The sequence below is a fragment of the Balaenoptera physalus genome (genome assembly GCF_965194825.1).
Source record: "Balaenoptera physalus genome assembly, chromosome: 6".
Lineage (NCBI taxonomy): Eukaryota > Metazoa > Chordata > Mammalia > Artiodactyla > Balaenopteridae > Balaenoptera > Balaenoptera physalus.
Window position 1 is genome coordinate 111,239,135 of NC_138885.1, and position 14,900 is coordinate 111,254,034.

At 40.6% G+C, this 14,900-nt stretch overlaps 1 protein-coding gene across 1 annotated transcript in view; it reads right to left on the reverse strand.

Moving 5' to 3' along the window:
• Positions 1 to 6,831: 6,831 nt before the first annotated feature.
• Positions 6,832 to 14,900, reverse strand: part of LOC309662630 (cyclin-Y-like protein 1) — a gene marked incomplete at its 5' end in the record, with an annotated part of 33,897 nt that continues 25,828 nt past the window's right edge. The window contains 3 exons of the mRNA XM_082465543.1: positions 6,832 to 7,300; positions 8,855 to 9,017; positions 12,299 to 12,465. Of these exons, the coding sequence (XP_082321669.1) occupies positions 7,184 to 7,300; positions 8,855 to 9,017; positions 12,299 to 12,465 (447 nt within the window). The 3' untranslated portion in view covers positions 6,832 to 7,183. The remainder of the gene's footprint in view (positions 7,301 to 8,854; positions 9,018 to 12,298; positions 12,466 to 14,900) is intronic.

A 14,900-nucleotide genomic window follows, 5' to 3' on the forward strand; every position in this document is an offset into this window, starting at 1 on the left:
ATGATCAGATTTCTCGGATGTACTTTGAATATAAGTGGCAACGTTTTTATTGATAATAAAATCAAAGAAATTCCAATCACCAGAAGGAGACCTAATGAAAACATGTTTTACCTGAATGAATATACTTCATAGGTTTCTCCTGCTGATCCTGTGATTGTTTCATGATTCACTTGAAGAAATGAAGGAAAATACACATAAGAACAGAGACATTACCTGAGATTGTGTTCTATTTTATCAACCCTCCATCTATACTCTGTACTGAAGCAATTTGGATAGAAGTGCTGCTGTTGTTGTGTGTGTCTGGTTTGCAGTCAGAAACTCCCAAAACTTCATCATTCAGCAGTTAGATCCACAACTTTGTATTAAGGTCTAAATACAAGTCAGGGAACCCAGCTAAGATAAGAGGATATATGGTTCTCCCTCTGTATTTGTGGGTCATTGGTTCCAGTAGTCTCCCTCCCCCCCGTGCCACCCCATACCAAAATCCATGGATGCTCAAGTCCCTTATAGAAAACGGTGCAGTATTTACATATAACCTACGCACAATCCTCCCATCTTCCCCCGCACCCTCCTTTATACTTTAAGTCATGTCTAGATTACTTATAACACCAAATACAAATCCTAAGTAAGTAGTTGTAAATATAATGCAAATGGTTGGTGGTGTGCAGCAAATTCAAGTTTTGCTTTCTGTAACTTTCTGAAATTTTTTTCCCTAAGTATTTTCAGTCCATGGTTGGTTGAATCCACTGATGCAGAACCTGTGGATACGGAGGGCCAACTGTAAATTGATTTAGAGTTGGCACTTCCCTGACAATCTGGACAGATGCTTAGTAAACCTGAGATAATTAATTTAGCATCAAAGTGAGTACTATGAGCATTATTAGATTGGTACATGTTAGGGCATTTGGGAGAACAGAGAATACAGCAGTTGAGCTGGATCCTGGTGCAAGAGCCACTGTGCCTTACCCGTCCAGGTCTCTAGTTGGCACATCTTCCCAATGCTTTCTCATTGTTCATTCCCCCCAGTGGAAAAGGGGGGCACTGTTGGACTTAGGAAGTTGGAGAAATAGGTAATAATGCTTCTTTTAGTGATTTAGTTACAGAGCTCTTACGTGCAACAGAATGAGAGGAAGTAGAATGGTTCTGTGCATAGATTTGGGAGCTAGACTGATTAGGGATTCAACTCCCAGCTCCATCATTCATGGGCTGTTGATCCTGAACAAATTACTTAAGCTCTTAGTACTTCGTTTGTGTACTGCATCTTATACTTTCTCATCTGTGAAAGGGGGATAATGATAGTACTTATATTTTAGGGTTGAGAGGATCTAAAAGATGAAATCAGGTTAAGGTAAGTAAAACAAGGAGGAAGCAGCCATTCAGGCATGGAATGGAAAGGGAATTGAAAGACTAGTTTTCAAATTTGTGTCTGCATAAGAATCATTTGGGCTTCCTATTAGAAATGTAGATTCCCAGGCTTCAGCTCCAGGAATTGAGATGAATTTGGGATCCAAGAATTAGGTCTTTTTGTTCTGTTTTAGTAAACTTTTAGAATGATTTTAGGTTTACAGACAAGTTGCAAAGATATATCCGTTTTGCCCTAATATTAACATATTATCATAGCACATTTGTTAAACTAAGAAGTCAACATTAACGCACTACTGTTAACTCCAGACTTCATTTGGATTTCACCAGATTTTCCACTGATGTTCTTTATCTGTTCTAGGATTCCGCGTTGCATTTAGAGAAGCTTCATTTCTTACAGGGACTTTCAGCCCATGAGAGGCAGGTGGTCTGGAGACCACATCTTGAGAAACACTAGGACATGTCAAGGGCTGAGGAAGGTCAAATTGCCCCATCCTCACCACCATCCTGGTGGTGGGGGTGTTGGATATAGAAATTTGATTTGAAGAGTTGGGATGGAATCCTCTCCCTTAGATGAGAGGGGTTACCTTAAGAAGTGAGGCATCTATTCCTAATGCCAGATGAAATGAGTTTTGGAGTTTGGAAGGTGGGGTTGCTGCCTAGCCTGAGGAGATACATCTAGGGATGTGGGCAGATCAGGGGAGTGAGTGCAGCAAATTGGGAACAACTACTTTGTGGGAACACAGGAGGGCTCAAGTAGTTGATTAAAGGGGATTACAAGGGGCCAGTTAGCCCGTGAGCCATAGAAATCCTGTATTTCCTGGAACCTGGTGATAGTGTTTTAGAAATGGCTCATAGTAGTAACCAACATCAAGCACTGCCACATTGGACACGAGCAGAGAGTCAAAGGGTGAAGCTGAGATGACCTTGTTGAGAGAGGGCAGTGGGAGGTGGACAAAACACTGATGCCCTGCGTTTGGAAGAGTCGGTTCCCACAGTGAGGAGATAAAGGGCCACCATCTGGGGAGCTAGAAGTAAAGGTCAGTAGAATTGAGAACGGTAAGATGAAGGAATAGATGTTGTAAGAAAAAGCTAGCAGAGTAATTTGAGGTCTTGAAGTAGAGATCGACATATTCTTGAGGACCTTAGGTTCTGAGGCTGTCACTGACTTTCTCTAATCACATTCAAATTATTTAGCTGCCCTCACAGCAGTTAAGTAATCACCTAACCTGTTCCTTTTTTTTTTTTTTTTTTTTCTTTAAAGAACATTCACCTCTTTTCATTTGACTCTGGATTTCTCTTAATTTCTATACTACTTCACTTTCCTGGTTCTTTCTGCATGTTAGCGATCCTAAACCATAAACTGGTATTCATAACATTTCTTTCACATGAAGTACATGTTATCTCATCTGCCAAACCCATTTAAAACGGACTAGTGGAAATTGCCTCAGAAGCCAAACAGATTGCACCTGTGTACAAGGGACCAGGTGTCTCTGAAGGGCTCCTAGATCTTTTGTATTCTTGCTGGCACGGTGTCAGGCTGGCCAGGCTGGTGAGTGGCTAACAGTTAAGATTTTAGGTGATCTAATCCTTAACTTGATAGATGCTGGGTGTAATCTACAGATTCTGCATAGAAATTAGCACTTACCCCTGGGAGAGCCCCTACCAGCTGTCAAGTGCTTTACCAAATAGCTCTATACTCAAGAATGCGGCTTCTGGGTGAGGGAACAGTCGTAGTCATTTTACATGTGGTTAGAGAGAAGTCTTGGGTGATGAAAGATTTTAGCTAACCTACACGCTATAGGTAAACATTTCCAAAAACATTGCATAACCTGAATACAGAGTGAATTGTTTTCCAGTAAATACTGGCTTCAGCATTTTTCAAAAATCAAGGAATGGTATATTTTATAGAATGGGAAAACTAAGAAATGAAATTTGACCTGTTGTAAAACTAGGATTTAGTGCTGTTGAATTTCAAGAATGGGCATACAGGGTACATTAGGAGTAAATGTGAAAGCATAGGGTCATGATGGAATCTGATACAGGGTGGAAAAAATTTCTCTTAACCAGAAACACTGGGCCCTAAGAAGTTGTCTTAGGGTCAACCACATGAATTTAACATACAAAAATGGCAATTTAATTTGGTTCAAACATACATTTCAAACTTTTGTCTTTTCCTTGTAAAGAATAAAGTTCAGTTCACGGTATACCAGAGTTAAAATTGCACAGATGTCAGTATTCCAATAGAGAAAAATAATTTTTCTTAAAAAGCGAAAAAATAAAATTTGAGTTCAGGTAGTCAGATATTCTTTTATAGTCTTACTACTTTAGGGAACAAACCCTTCCTCGGTATAAAAATCTGGAAAAACATGCCATAGTTGCCACCCTATTAATAACTAGTTTCCATGCCCCATATTTGTTGGAGAACCTACTTTGTGATGTTTAAATTTTTACCTTAAGTTGCCTCAATTTCCCATTTATTAAAATGGCTGTATTGCCTCTAGAATTAAAGCTGAAGGGGAAAAGCAATTTTTAGCGATTCCCCTTATTCTACCAACTTGTTCTTGAAGCTACAGTCATGCCCAATGTTCCTACCCCCAATTTTTTTTTTTTTCAAACCTTCGACCACTCGAGATATGTCAGCATTTCTGCTTAGTAACTGGCATATTACTACGCGGTGCAAACTATTGATATAAACAGTGACTTGTGATCGATTTTTTTTCCCTTCTGTACTAAATCAGATCATTTCTCCTCATCAGCAACTTAACAAGAACAAAGTTAAAGATGTGACCTTAGGAAGGTAACTAAGGTGGAGGAAATACTACGGCAATACTATCAGGACTGATGGAATATTGCTCAAGTGCAGTGGCTAGGGTCTAAAAGAAACTTGAGAGATCTGGTATATTTCCAACTGAATGTTAAGTGAAATAGCATGTTAAAGTCAAATTACGTGGCTTGTTTAAAAGTCACCCTCTTAACAGCAACCACAATTCTACTGCTTCCTGTTCTTCCATTTTCTTTCCTGTTCAATTGCTTGAAACCCTCAAACAACAAGTTCTGATTCTACAGTATTCCTGTAATTCCTTTCTCTGTGGATTTACCTACTTTTATCTTTCAATGTGCATTTCCATCTTGGCACCATAACAAACAATTCAAAAATGCCATCTAATGCATTATGCCACTGAGCACTGTAGCCAGTGATTTTAAGTGGACTAGATTATCTTCAGGTTGAAAAGAGCGTAAGCTGAAGAAATAAATGTCTACATCTTAACTAAAGGCAGGGGTCAAAACAACTTATGAATGGTTAGTTGGAAAATGCTTTAAGGCCCGACTATCAGAGCTGACTGAAAACATTTGAGTTAGGCAGAGTTGTAATGTTATGTGAACAGTGAGAAGTGTTACAAACACAGTAGCCATATATTTTAATTAAAACAGAGTTTATTAGCTTTTCTTTTAATATAAACATGAGGAAGAAAAACCACATAAGTTGTAGCATTCTTTTCAAAATAAAACTGCAATCAGTACTTGAATTTCCAAGCTCCAAACTCCATAAACAATATTTTTTGAGGTGGTAGATTGTAGTATTTTATATACCATAATTTATCATTTATGTCTCTGTCCCTTAAAAATGATGGAACCTGCAGCACTCAGTATAATGTGAAGCCTTGCTATAAAGAGAGAAAGTACTTCTGGCCCAGAAATGCTTTGTTTACAGGCAAAATTCCTAGGATTACATTTGAGAAGGTAGGAGGAGAAAGATTTCACATAGTTGAGAACACTTTTTTTTTTTTTTTTTTTTTAATATTTCAAGTTTAGGTGACATCGTTACCAATCTCCAAAAAGACTGATTACTGGACCTCCCTGCCTTTTAAAGCCTGAGGTAAGGGTTCCTAAGGTTTATATGTTTCCTCTTACATAGAACTTGAAGTGAGACACCTACAGCCAGGTTAACACACAGGATAGAAAAGCTGTTTCGTATCACTTACTCTCCTGTCACTACTACTAGGGTCCAGTTCTTTTCAATTTATTACATGTGAATTAACACTGTTGTTCATAATTCCTTCACCAAATCTAGAAAAAAGAAACTTAGGTGATCAAGCAGGTAAGCAGCCCAGCCTTGCAAAGGACTATTTTAAAAAGAGGAGGGGAGGTATCCCCTCAAGTCTTAGTGCAATTTTAAGCTTTGATACTTGTAGAAGTATAAATGCCACAAACTTACGAAACATCATTTGAAAGTTTAATCGAATTTCTTCTAAACTCATTTAGTTTTGTAAATTTTAAACGTTAAGCGTTTATTGTTTTATTTTTTATTTTTTAAAATTTATGTATTTATTTATTTATGGCTGTGTTGGGTCTTCGTTTCTGTGCGAGGGCTTTCTCTAGTTGTGGCAAGCGGGGGCCACTCTTCATCGCGGTGCGCGGGCCTCTCATTATCGCGGCCTCTCTTGTTGCGGAGCACAGGCTCCAGACGCGCAGGCTCAGTAATTGTGGCTCACGGGCCTTCCCAAGCCAGGGCTCGAACCTGTGTCCCCAACAAGAGAGCCTGCGACAGTGAGAGGCCCGCGCACCGCGATGAAGAGTGGCCCCCGCTTGCCACAACTAGAGAAAGCCCTCACACAGAAACGACCCAACACGCCATTAAATAAATTAATTCATTTAAAAAAATAAAAAATAAAAAAATAAAAGCTTAATGTTTAAAATGTACAAAAGTAAATGAGTTTAGAAGAAATTCGATTAAAGTTTCAAGTGATGTTTTGCCAGTCTAGCATTTATACTTCTGCGACACTGTTCTGGAGTATCCAAGCACACTATATTAAAGCTTAAAATTGTTCTAAGACTTTTGGGACACCTTCTATTTCATCACCGGCTTGTTAATTACTGGACCACCATGTTGGCTGGAATTATGAAAATATCCTTTAACACAAGTACATAACAAAGAGGAAAATCATCACAAAATCAGAAGCACCATTATAGTTAACAAGAAATGCAGCACGGACCCAATAGAAGGAAATAACCTACTTTCTCTGTTTATGATCGCAAACATGCTAATATGCTAATAAGTACTGCCTGCAAAGAATTTGGATGACATGTGTTATTCAGCAGCTTTTTGGTTTAAATTGATTGCCAATAATGACTAGCAGCTTCAATGATATAGTAGGGAGGAAGAACCCTGCAAAACCTAACGATGCTACAACAGTCTGTTCCGAAGTTTGGCTTTATGAGTTGTTAGGAGTCCCATGTTTTTTTTTTGTTTTTTTTTTTGTGTTTTTTTTCTTTTTTGTTTTTTTTTGTTTTTTTTTCTTTTTTGTTTTTTTTTTGTTTTTTTGTTTTTTTTTCTTTTTTTGTTTTTTTACTTTTTTTTTTTTTTGGAGTCCCATTTTTTGATGGTAATACTGCACTGATTCTAAAGGAATATGCAGCAGTATGGGACAGTGAGGTAAGAAAAACATAGAAGTTATATAGCTAGTGTCTTTAAAGTCTAAAAATTTAAACTCTTAATTAAAAAACCTCACATAGCTCACAGCTATCAGATATCTGTGCGTGGATTGGGAGCAGATATCTGTGTGTGGATTGGGAGCTTTTAGCTTTGGAGTGGTTTTTGTAACTCTGTTTACAATAAAAAGGACAGAAGAGCGTGTTACATTGACGAGGTCCCGTTCTTTCCTATGAGCATAATCTTCGCTTGTCCATGAGTCTCTTGAATTCAATGTCTTTCTTTAAGGTGAAAATACTAACTTTGCTGGTTTCTGAGCAGGAGAGGTGATATTTCTCCAGTCTTTGTTTCGAGGGGTTTATGATGTTACAACCCCTCACTTCTCCCTTAAGAGAGGATGGCATTGGAGCGCCGAATACCAATGAAATGATCAGCGCTGAAAGACCTTCTCATAGCAGCTCTACACACGTCTTTGTATTTGTCGTCACACAATCTGGAAATGGCCTAGGAAAGTCAATCAGGTAGAACATAGGTATAATTAGGGGGGAAAAAAATGTTCGGACCTTAAAAAAACAAAAAAAGCATCATTGATAAGCCACACATCTCCATTCGTTTAGATAAGTTCATAGTTACTGCTACTTTGGATAGCTGATATCTACACTAACTGACAGTTCCCTAAGGTAATAACCTTTAAGGGCTATGATTAGATTGCTGGGGCAAGGGGTAACTTGCCCTAATAACTTAGAGTTACTTAAAAATTGGCTTCCTAATGATAGGCTCCTAATAGCAATATCATCTGTTACCTACACACGTGATCCTTAAACGTAATGGACATACACTTGGGCAAAATCAGTGTTTACTCAGCTATTCAACTTCTCTTCAGTTTTCATTAGTTATTACATACTCTAAGAAAATTTTAATCAGGTAGGTATGTGCTGAAGGTAGGAGAGGTCTAATGACAAGCGCTGAAAGGTGCTATTTCACTTGCACATAAATTATGGTAGAAAAACATCTTATTCTAAAGTACCACCAAGGTACCACAGAAAGTATCAATTTTAAATGTGTTCATTTCAGTTGTGAATTTTGCTGTATACCCACCAAAAATCATAAGCCATAAGTATTACGTTGTTCCATGTACGTTACCATTTATATTAAAAACTCATGTACTTTCTACATCCAGTATCTGAATCCACATTATACCTTCCAAGTATAGGTCTCTCAGGTTAGCCACGGATGCTTTGTCTAATAAACTCATGGGACTGAACTGTGATACACACACACACACACACACACACACACACACACACACACACACACGAACTGCAAGCTGAGTAAAAAACAGTTAAGAGGGAATTCCCTGCTGGCGCAGTGGTTAAGAATCCGCCTGCCAATGCAGGGGACACGGATTTGGGCCCTGGTCCGGGAAGATCCCACATGCCGAGGAGCAACTAAGCCCGTGCGCCACAACTACTGACCCTGCGCTCTAGAGCCCGTGCTCTGCAACAAGGGCAGCCACTGCAATGAGAAGCCTGCGCACCGCAATGAAGAGCAGCCCCCGCCCGCCGCAGCTAGAGAAAGCCCGCGTGCAGCAGCGAAGACCCAATGCAGCCATAAATAAATAAATACATTTATTTATTTATTAAAAATATCAAGACAGTAGAAATAGTCCAAAACATCAATTATTAAAAAAAAAAACAGACAGTTAAGAGTGGTAAGTAGATTCTGTAGGTACATCTGATTAGGGATACAATTTTAAGAAATTATTCATGTATGGTTATATGTAAGTGTAGAGGTTCAAATGGAAAACCATTAAGAACAGATTAAATATGATTGAAAGTATTCTGAATTATGGTTACAGAAGAGACAATTTTTTTTTTTATAATGTGGGATCCCTGTATAAACCATAAAAGACACAGGAAATATGATGCCAACGGGTCAATAAGCTCTTCAAACTGTTAACAGCTTTCCATTTTCCTAATCACTGCTTAATATAATTTAGCTACAGGTGTGGCTTCGGTGGCTGACAGAAAACCCCAGTTAGTGATTTCACAGCCTTACCTCTAAGTTCTGTGCTCTTTCTTTGCTAAGAGGAGTGAATAGAACATTCAGGTTGTTGTCATCTGCTAAGGAGCGAAGGTCAAAGTAGTATTTGGCATACACACTGAAAGGAACATTAATATTAAACTGAAGTAGCTCCACGAAGTGCCTTTCCATCTCATTCCTGGGGGAGGAGGAGAAGACAAAACCAACACAGGACAATTTTAGTCAACTGGGCTATCTTCAAAAATACCATTCTGAGCTACTAGGATGGCTCTAAATACTGTTTTGAAACCAATAATGGCTACCCAGCTGGATTAATACCCTAATGTGCAAACAAGGTACAGCTATTTGTGGTCCTTTCTGCGTCCCAGCACTTTGAGTCTGGGACAAGGGGGAAGAGGTCATGGCCCTCTTATGCACTCATGCTGCTGACTCAGGGGCTCATTCTTCAGAGTTCCATTAGTGCAGCTGTACGATTCATGCTCCACACTCACTCACGAGGCCCCGCTCTAGTGATCAGTTGAAAGGAATGATGTATGCTGTTTATTAGCTCTGAAGAACTTGCAGACATTTTCACCGGGCTGGTGACAGGAAGGGGCTTACTGAAGTAGAGACGAGCCAACAAAAGGAGTGGGCACATCACCACGGCAACAAATGGATCCATCGAGAGCCACTGCTATTATCTCTGAGGGGGGAAAACTCTTGAGGCAACAAGGATTCATCTCAAGTAAATAAATAAATAAGCTACATTCGATGGGAAAGGGAATCCCCCCACCCCCACCCCCACCCCGTGCATGGGGCTGTGTCAAAGGGCATAATGCAAGTTTCTGTTCACCTTAAAACCTTACTAGGGTGACTTGTCGTCACCATGACAGGACAGGATGCACTTTTTAAGCTTAGGAAGGCAGTAAGATTATGTCTCAGCTAGACTAAACCCACTTTACGATACGACCTCTGATAGAGCAGTTGTTGCCCCCGGTGTTAGGAGAGCAGCCCAGAATGTTCAGACCTACCGCCCCTTGCCAGGACAGACTGCACACGCCCACAGAGGGCGAATTCAATGAAGTGGGAAAGTAGAGTGCTGGGAGCAGGCTTCTGCTATATGACCATATCCAGCCATTTGCTTGCCAAATGTTTAAGTAAATAAATATAAAGTTAGAGTAAATCTTACCACTTTTCACAGCAATCACTTTAGAGAGTTGATTAGATAAAAATGATAAATACCCAAACAAACATGCAAGTGGCTTATTTTACAATACATTTGGTTTCTTGGTTTTCAAGTGTTAATATTTTATCCATTGGATAAATCAACAAATGCTCCATGTTCTCCTGTATGGAGAGCAGAGTATGAGCAGAAATGAGGTTTCTCATTTGTTGAACTTTAAACCTAACTGAACCTACTTCCAAAATTAATTTCCTGTTCATACGGCCAGAAGTCTATAGAAATGTAAATCAGATAATGTTTTGATAATCAGCTAATCAGGACTTAATTTACTACAGGAATAAATGCACTTCACTATCCCTTTTATATTTTCTCCACTAATACATTTTAATTGTGTGGAAATACAGTACTTCATAGGATTAACATGTCTATTAATAGAGCTTTAATCACTGAAGAAAAGCATTATGCCTACAGAATATGCATCTTCTGTGTTTTTTGCTGTTTGTAAATGGCTAGGTGGCTGAAGAGCCTACCACTTACAGGCGCAGCAAACTGTCTGAACAGCAGCTGCTCAGTTTAACTTACTCTTTTGAAGGGAAATATATATTTAACAAGACACAGAGATGTTAGAAAGTTTTAAGGAAAAGCTGATAGACAGCAATTTTTCAATTCAGACTCAAAATGAGACCATTACAAATAGTAGTCAACAGCAGAGGGATGAAACAAATGTGTATTAAACACTTTGTTGTAATGCTTTCCAACTCCCAAAGATCATAAACAAAAGCAGCCTATTATAAACATAACTCCTGGTGATTCTCCGTTCTACACAGAAAAGCGTTGTTTAGAATTAGTTTCTTCATAGCTGGACAGTGCCGCCAATGCTCCTGGGCTCAATGTCTATGAACACCCACACGTTTCCCTGCATGTTCTCGGATGCTGTACCTGGAACCAGAGCCCCAGTCAGCTCAGCTGCAGATTCTGAGAAAATTTCAGCTGCCATCATGGCAGGGATGGTGTTCACGATTACAAATTTTCCTTCCTTCAAGGGACCAGTTCAAAGACTGATGATAGTGTTGGTCAACGTCACTTTAGTTTCTGCAACTTCCAAAAGTACTTCTATTCATTTCAAATTCATTACCTGCTGTTCCACTGTTTGCTAAGATTGCTACCAGCAATATCACCACGACCACCTGGTTTACATGATCACCAAAGTGGGCATTTTCACCAAAAGCCACTTTGACAGCTACTGACAGTCACTGGTCCCTTCTCTTAGTCACAGCTTTCCTCGCTTCAGCTGTAAATATGCACTTTGGTAATTGTGAATTATCTAGGGTAAGGGGCAAAGGTAACAAAAACAAACTCTTGCCCCTGCCTGCCATCTTGATCGGCCGCTGCTGTCCAATATAATCAAGAGGTGTCCTTTCACATTTTCCTGAATGCCACCCACAAAGACAGGTTCACTGTCAAGCGGGCACTTCGAGAGTCTGCTGGAATTACCTCTCTGGCTCATCCTGCTTCCCACCCTTGGGGCCCTTCACCAGAGCCAGATTGGAAGCCTGGCGTTTCATGCCAATGTGAGCGTGCCATCTGTGAGGAGAACCTGCCTAGTTAACTCAAGGCCCCACAAAGTGCCGCTGTGTTTGCTGAGTGCCCTGGGTGAGGCCCCAGGGATGCTTCCCGGACGACCTGAGAGGTAGGTGTTTCCTAGCTCAGCAGACTTTAGGGGAGGAGACAGGAACACAGGGATCTGAAACCTTTATATGTGGCTACCTGTACATCATAGTTTCTGTAACAACAGAACCTCAGATAAAAAGGAGAAAAAGACCAGCAAAAGCAAATACACAATGTGTGACTCAGGTTGAAATTATAACCTGTCAGTAGTCTAGAGGCCCTAAGACCTTAACAGTGGCCACTTGCTTCAAAGACCAGGCATGTGCCCCTTAAAAATGGACTGGACCTGGTAGACAGCTTTAAGAAAGCTGTCAAGTTACTTACTGTACCATGTTGCTCTGGTAGTGAGCTTGTAAAATGTTTGGCAAAAACCACCAGAAAAATAATTTCAATTTCTCAAGCAGAATATTACAACAATAACACATCAAGACCTACCAATGAATGAGGGGAAATACAAATTGTTATACTACAGCTAGATAGAAAGAAGGCTGTAATTTTATGTCTATTTCAGCTCTCTGCACAAGGTAACCTTTCTTAAAATGTAACATTTCTTAAAAATGTAAACTTTATGAGAGCAAATGAGGTATTGGAAAATGGTTAGAAAGTTCACGGTAACCTTACAAACTCACATGTCCTCAACTGTAACGTCCTTGAGGATCTGGCAGTCGTCCACATTCCATACAGCCCGATCGTCCCAAAACTCGGAGGCAAGAAGAATGGCTCCCAAAACAATTCTTTTCCAGTTAGTGGGGCAAATGTCGATCTCAGCATAAGTTAAAAGCCTTTCTAAGTAAACCTGCAAAAGTAGAGCACTGATCTTTGATTTTCGTTCAGTTTAAGTGCTGTGATAAGAATTGTTAGGAATGACAGATTTCATCTCTTTTTGACACCCCTTTTATTCCTAGGTTCTACAAAGACTTTGCTCAGCCAAGCCAAGGCCAGAGGCCAGGTCACAGTTGTAAGTCAGATATTTCTGTGAGTCTGATATTTCTACTCTGCCCGTGTGAATTTCCAACCCAATTTTGGTCACAGGAATGAAAGGACATCTCAGCAAAGGGCATTCTAAAGACACGCATTGTATTATTACCTTCCCACTTGTCAAGGGCAGCACATACAGCCCAGTGTCGACTTCAACTGTTCAGTAAATGCTTGAGTGCCTATCACGTGCAATGTTAACTACAAGACTGGTGGTGGTTGCATGGCGATTTTACATAACGCTTGAGTGTGTAAAATTCTGGTAAGACTGAGCACATCTTTACCTTCTCTTCAGAGTCAGTCACCAGTCCTTTTGTGGCATGAACTTGAAGATAAAAACTGGTGGTCAAGAGAGCCTCCCAGTGGCTGCTGCGTGGCACAGCAGGACAGGCAGTACAAAGGGGCTTTACAACTGTCAAGTATTCCCATATTTTAGTGCCTTTTGAAGGAACACACATGCATACAAAGGGTAGTCCTTTTCATAGCCCCAATTTTTCACATCTCCATTATCATTTCATTATTCATTTCTGTCTTACATAATCTGCAGCTTAGTCAATTCTTTTGGTTTTAAGGTGGGAAGACCTGCCTGTGTCTGTATCCCTGGGGCTCCTCTAAACCTGCCGGTTTGTGAGATGATTTCACGGTTTCTTTTACATGTATCAAATGTCTACCCTACAAAGAACTGGATGGAGTTAACAGCTGAGCAAAGATTAGAGAGGTAAGCTGTGATTTGTTGTTACCTCTGTAGAAGAGTGTATATGCCATTTGACAAAAAGAAAAATGTCCAGTTTGAAAGAGTCTGTTTACTCTCTGAAGGGTTATCAGATTGACAGCTCAGATTCGCCCATGCCCTCCAAACTCTACTGTGTTTTCAAACACGGGTATTGAGATTATATGTTCTTAGTGAAATTCGGCTCCCATTCCCCAAAGAACTCAGCACTCTCTAGTACCCTAAGAACGACTCTCCCCGCAAGGTTCAACTCTCTACTTTATGGGACTCATCAGAGGCACTGAAACGACACTGGCAATCTCTCAACTTCCTCTCACCTTTGTACTGGCAAACTTGGTACACGTGCTGATATTCATTTATCCCACTTGCCCTCCTGTCTCGGAGGAAGCGCGATTTCTTTCTTTTCACTGAAGCTAACTCTCCTATGAATGAAGTTGATCCCACCTCACTTCTGCAGAGCACTGTGCCCACAGTTAGTCTCCTTTTGAACAACTTCTCCCTCTCTGTCAGAGGCTTCCTCCAGTGTGAATGCTTCCATGTCCCCAGCCTGTCCCCCACTGCCCCTAGACGGCGTCCTCAGGCCTGAGGCCAGCTCCTCATCTCCCATCCTCTCCTTAACCCACTTCAGTCAGCCTCCTGCTGCTACCACTCTACAGAGACTACTCTTGCCGTGGTCACCGGTGCCTTCACACAAACAACCCAGAGCTCTTCGTCCCAGAGCTCCACTCCCCAGGCCTTCCCTCATAAATGAAAGAGCACTGCCACACGCCCAGTCGCTGAGACCAAAAACCTGCACTTGAGTGTATCCTGCTCCAATCTGTTAGGACTTCTTGTTATCTCTACCTTCACTGGTACCCTGACCGCTTTTCTGTCTGTCACTTCTGACTTGTATCGCTGCCACTGCCTAACTTCTCTGCCTCCCAACAGACTACAGTCTGTTCTCCCCAAAGCAGCCAGGAGAGCCTCTTAAATTAAGAGTACTTTATGCGCCTGCTCCAGATCTGCCAGAGGCTTCCCATCAAACAAATACCTTCTTCCCGTGGCCTGCAAGTTACGAGGCCCTGTGCGGTACGGCCTTGTCCTTCCGTGACCTCATCACCTATGCTCTTTCCCTCATTCCCCGCTCGGATCACAATGGCCACCTTGCTTTTCCTTGAACACACAGAACAAGTTCCTGTCTCAGAGCCTTGCACTTGTCCCCTCTGCCCGTAATGCCAGCGTACCTGATCTTCCTCAGTTCAGCCAGGTCCTGGGTTCAAACATTACCTCTTTAAAGAGGCTCTTCCTGAGCTTTCTAGTAAGCCCCTCTAATCACTTTATCCCTTTACCTTGCTTTCTCTTCATGGTTTTTACCACCACTTGAAATAGTCATCTTTTAAAAAACACTCATTAAAAAAAAACACTTATACTTTGCTATACACCTGAAACTAACACAACACTGTAAATCAACTGTACTCCGATTAAAAAAAAAAAAAAAAAAAAAAAATTTACGTCTTCCACACTTGCTCCATAAAGGCGAGAACTTT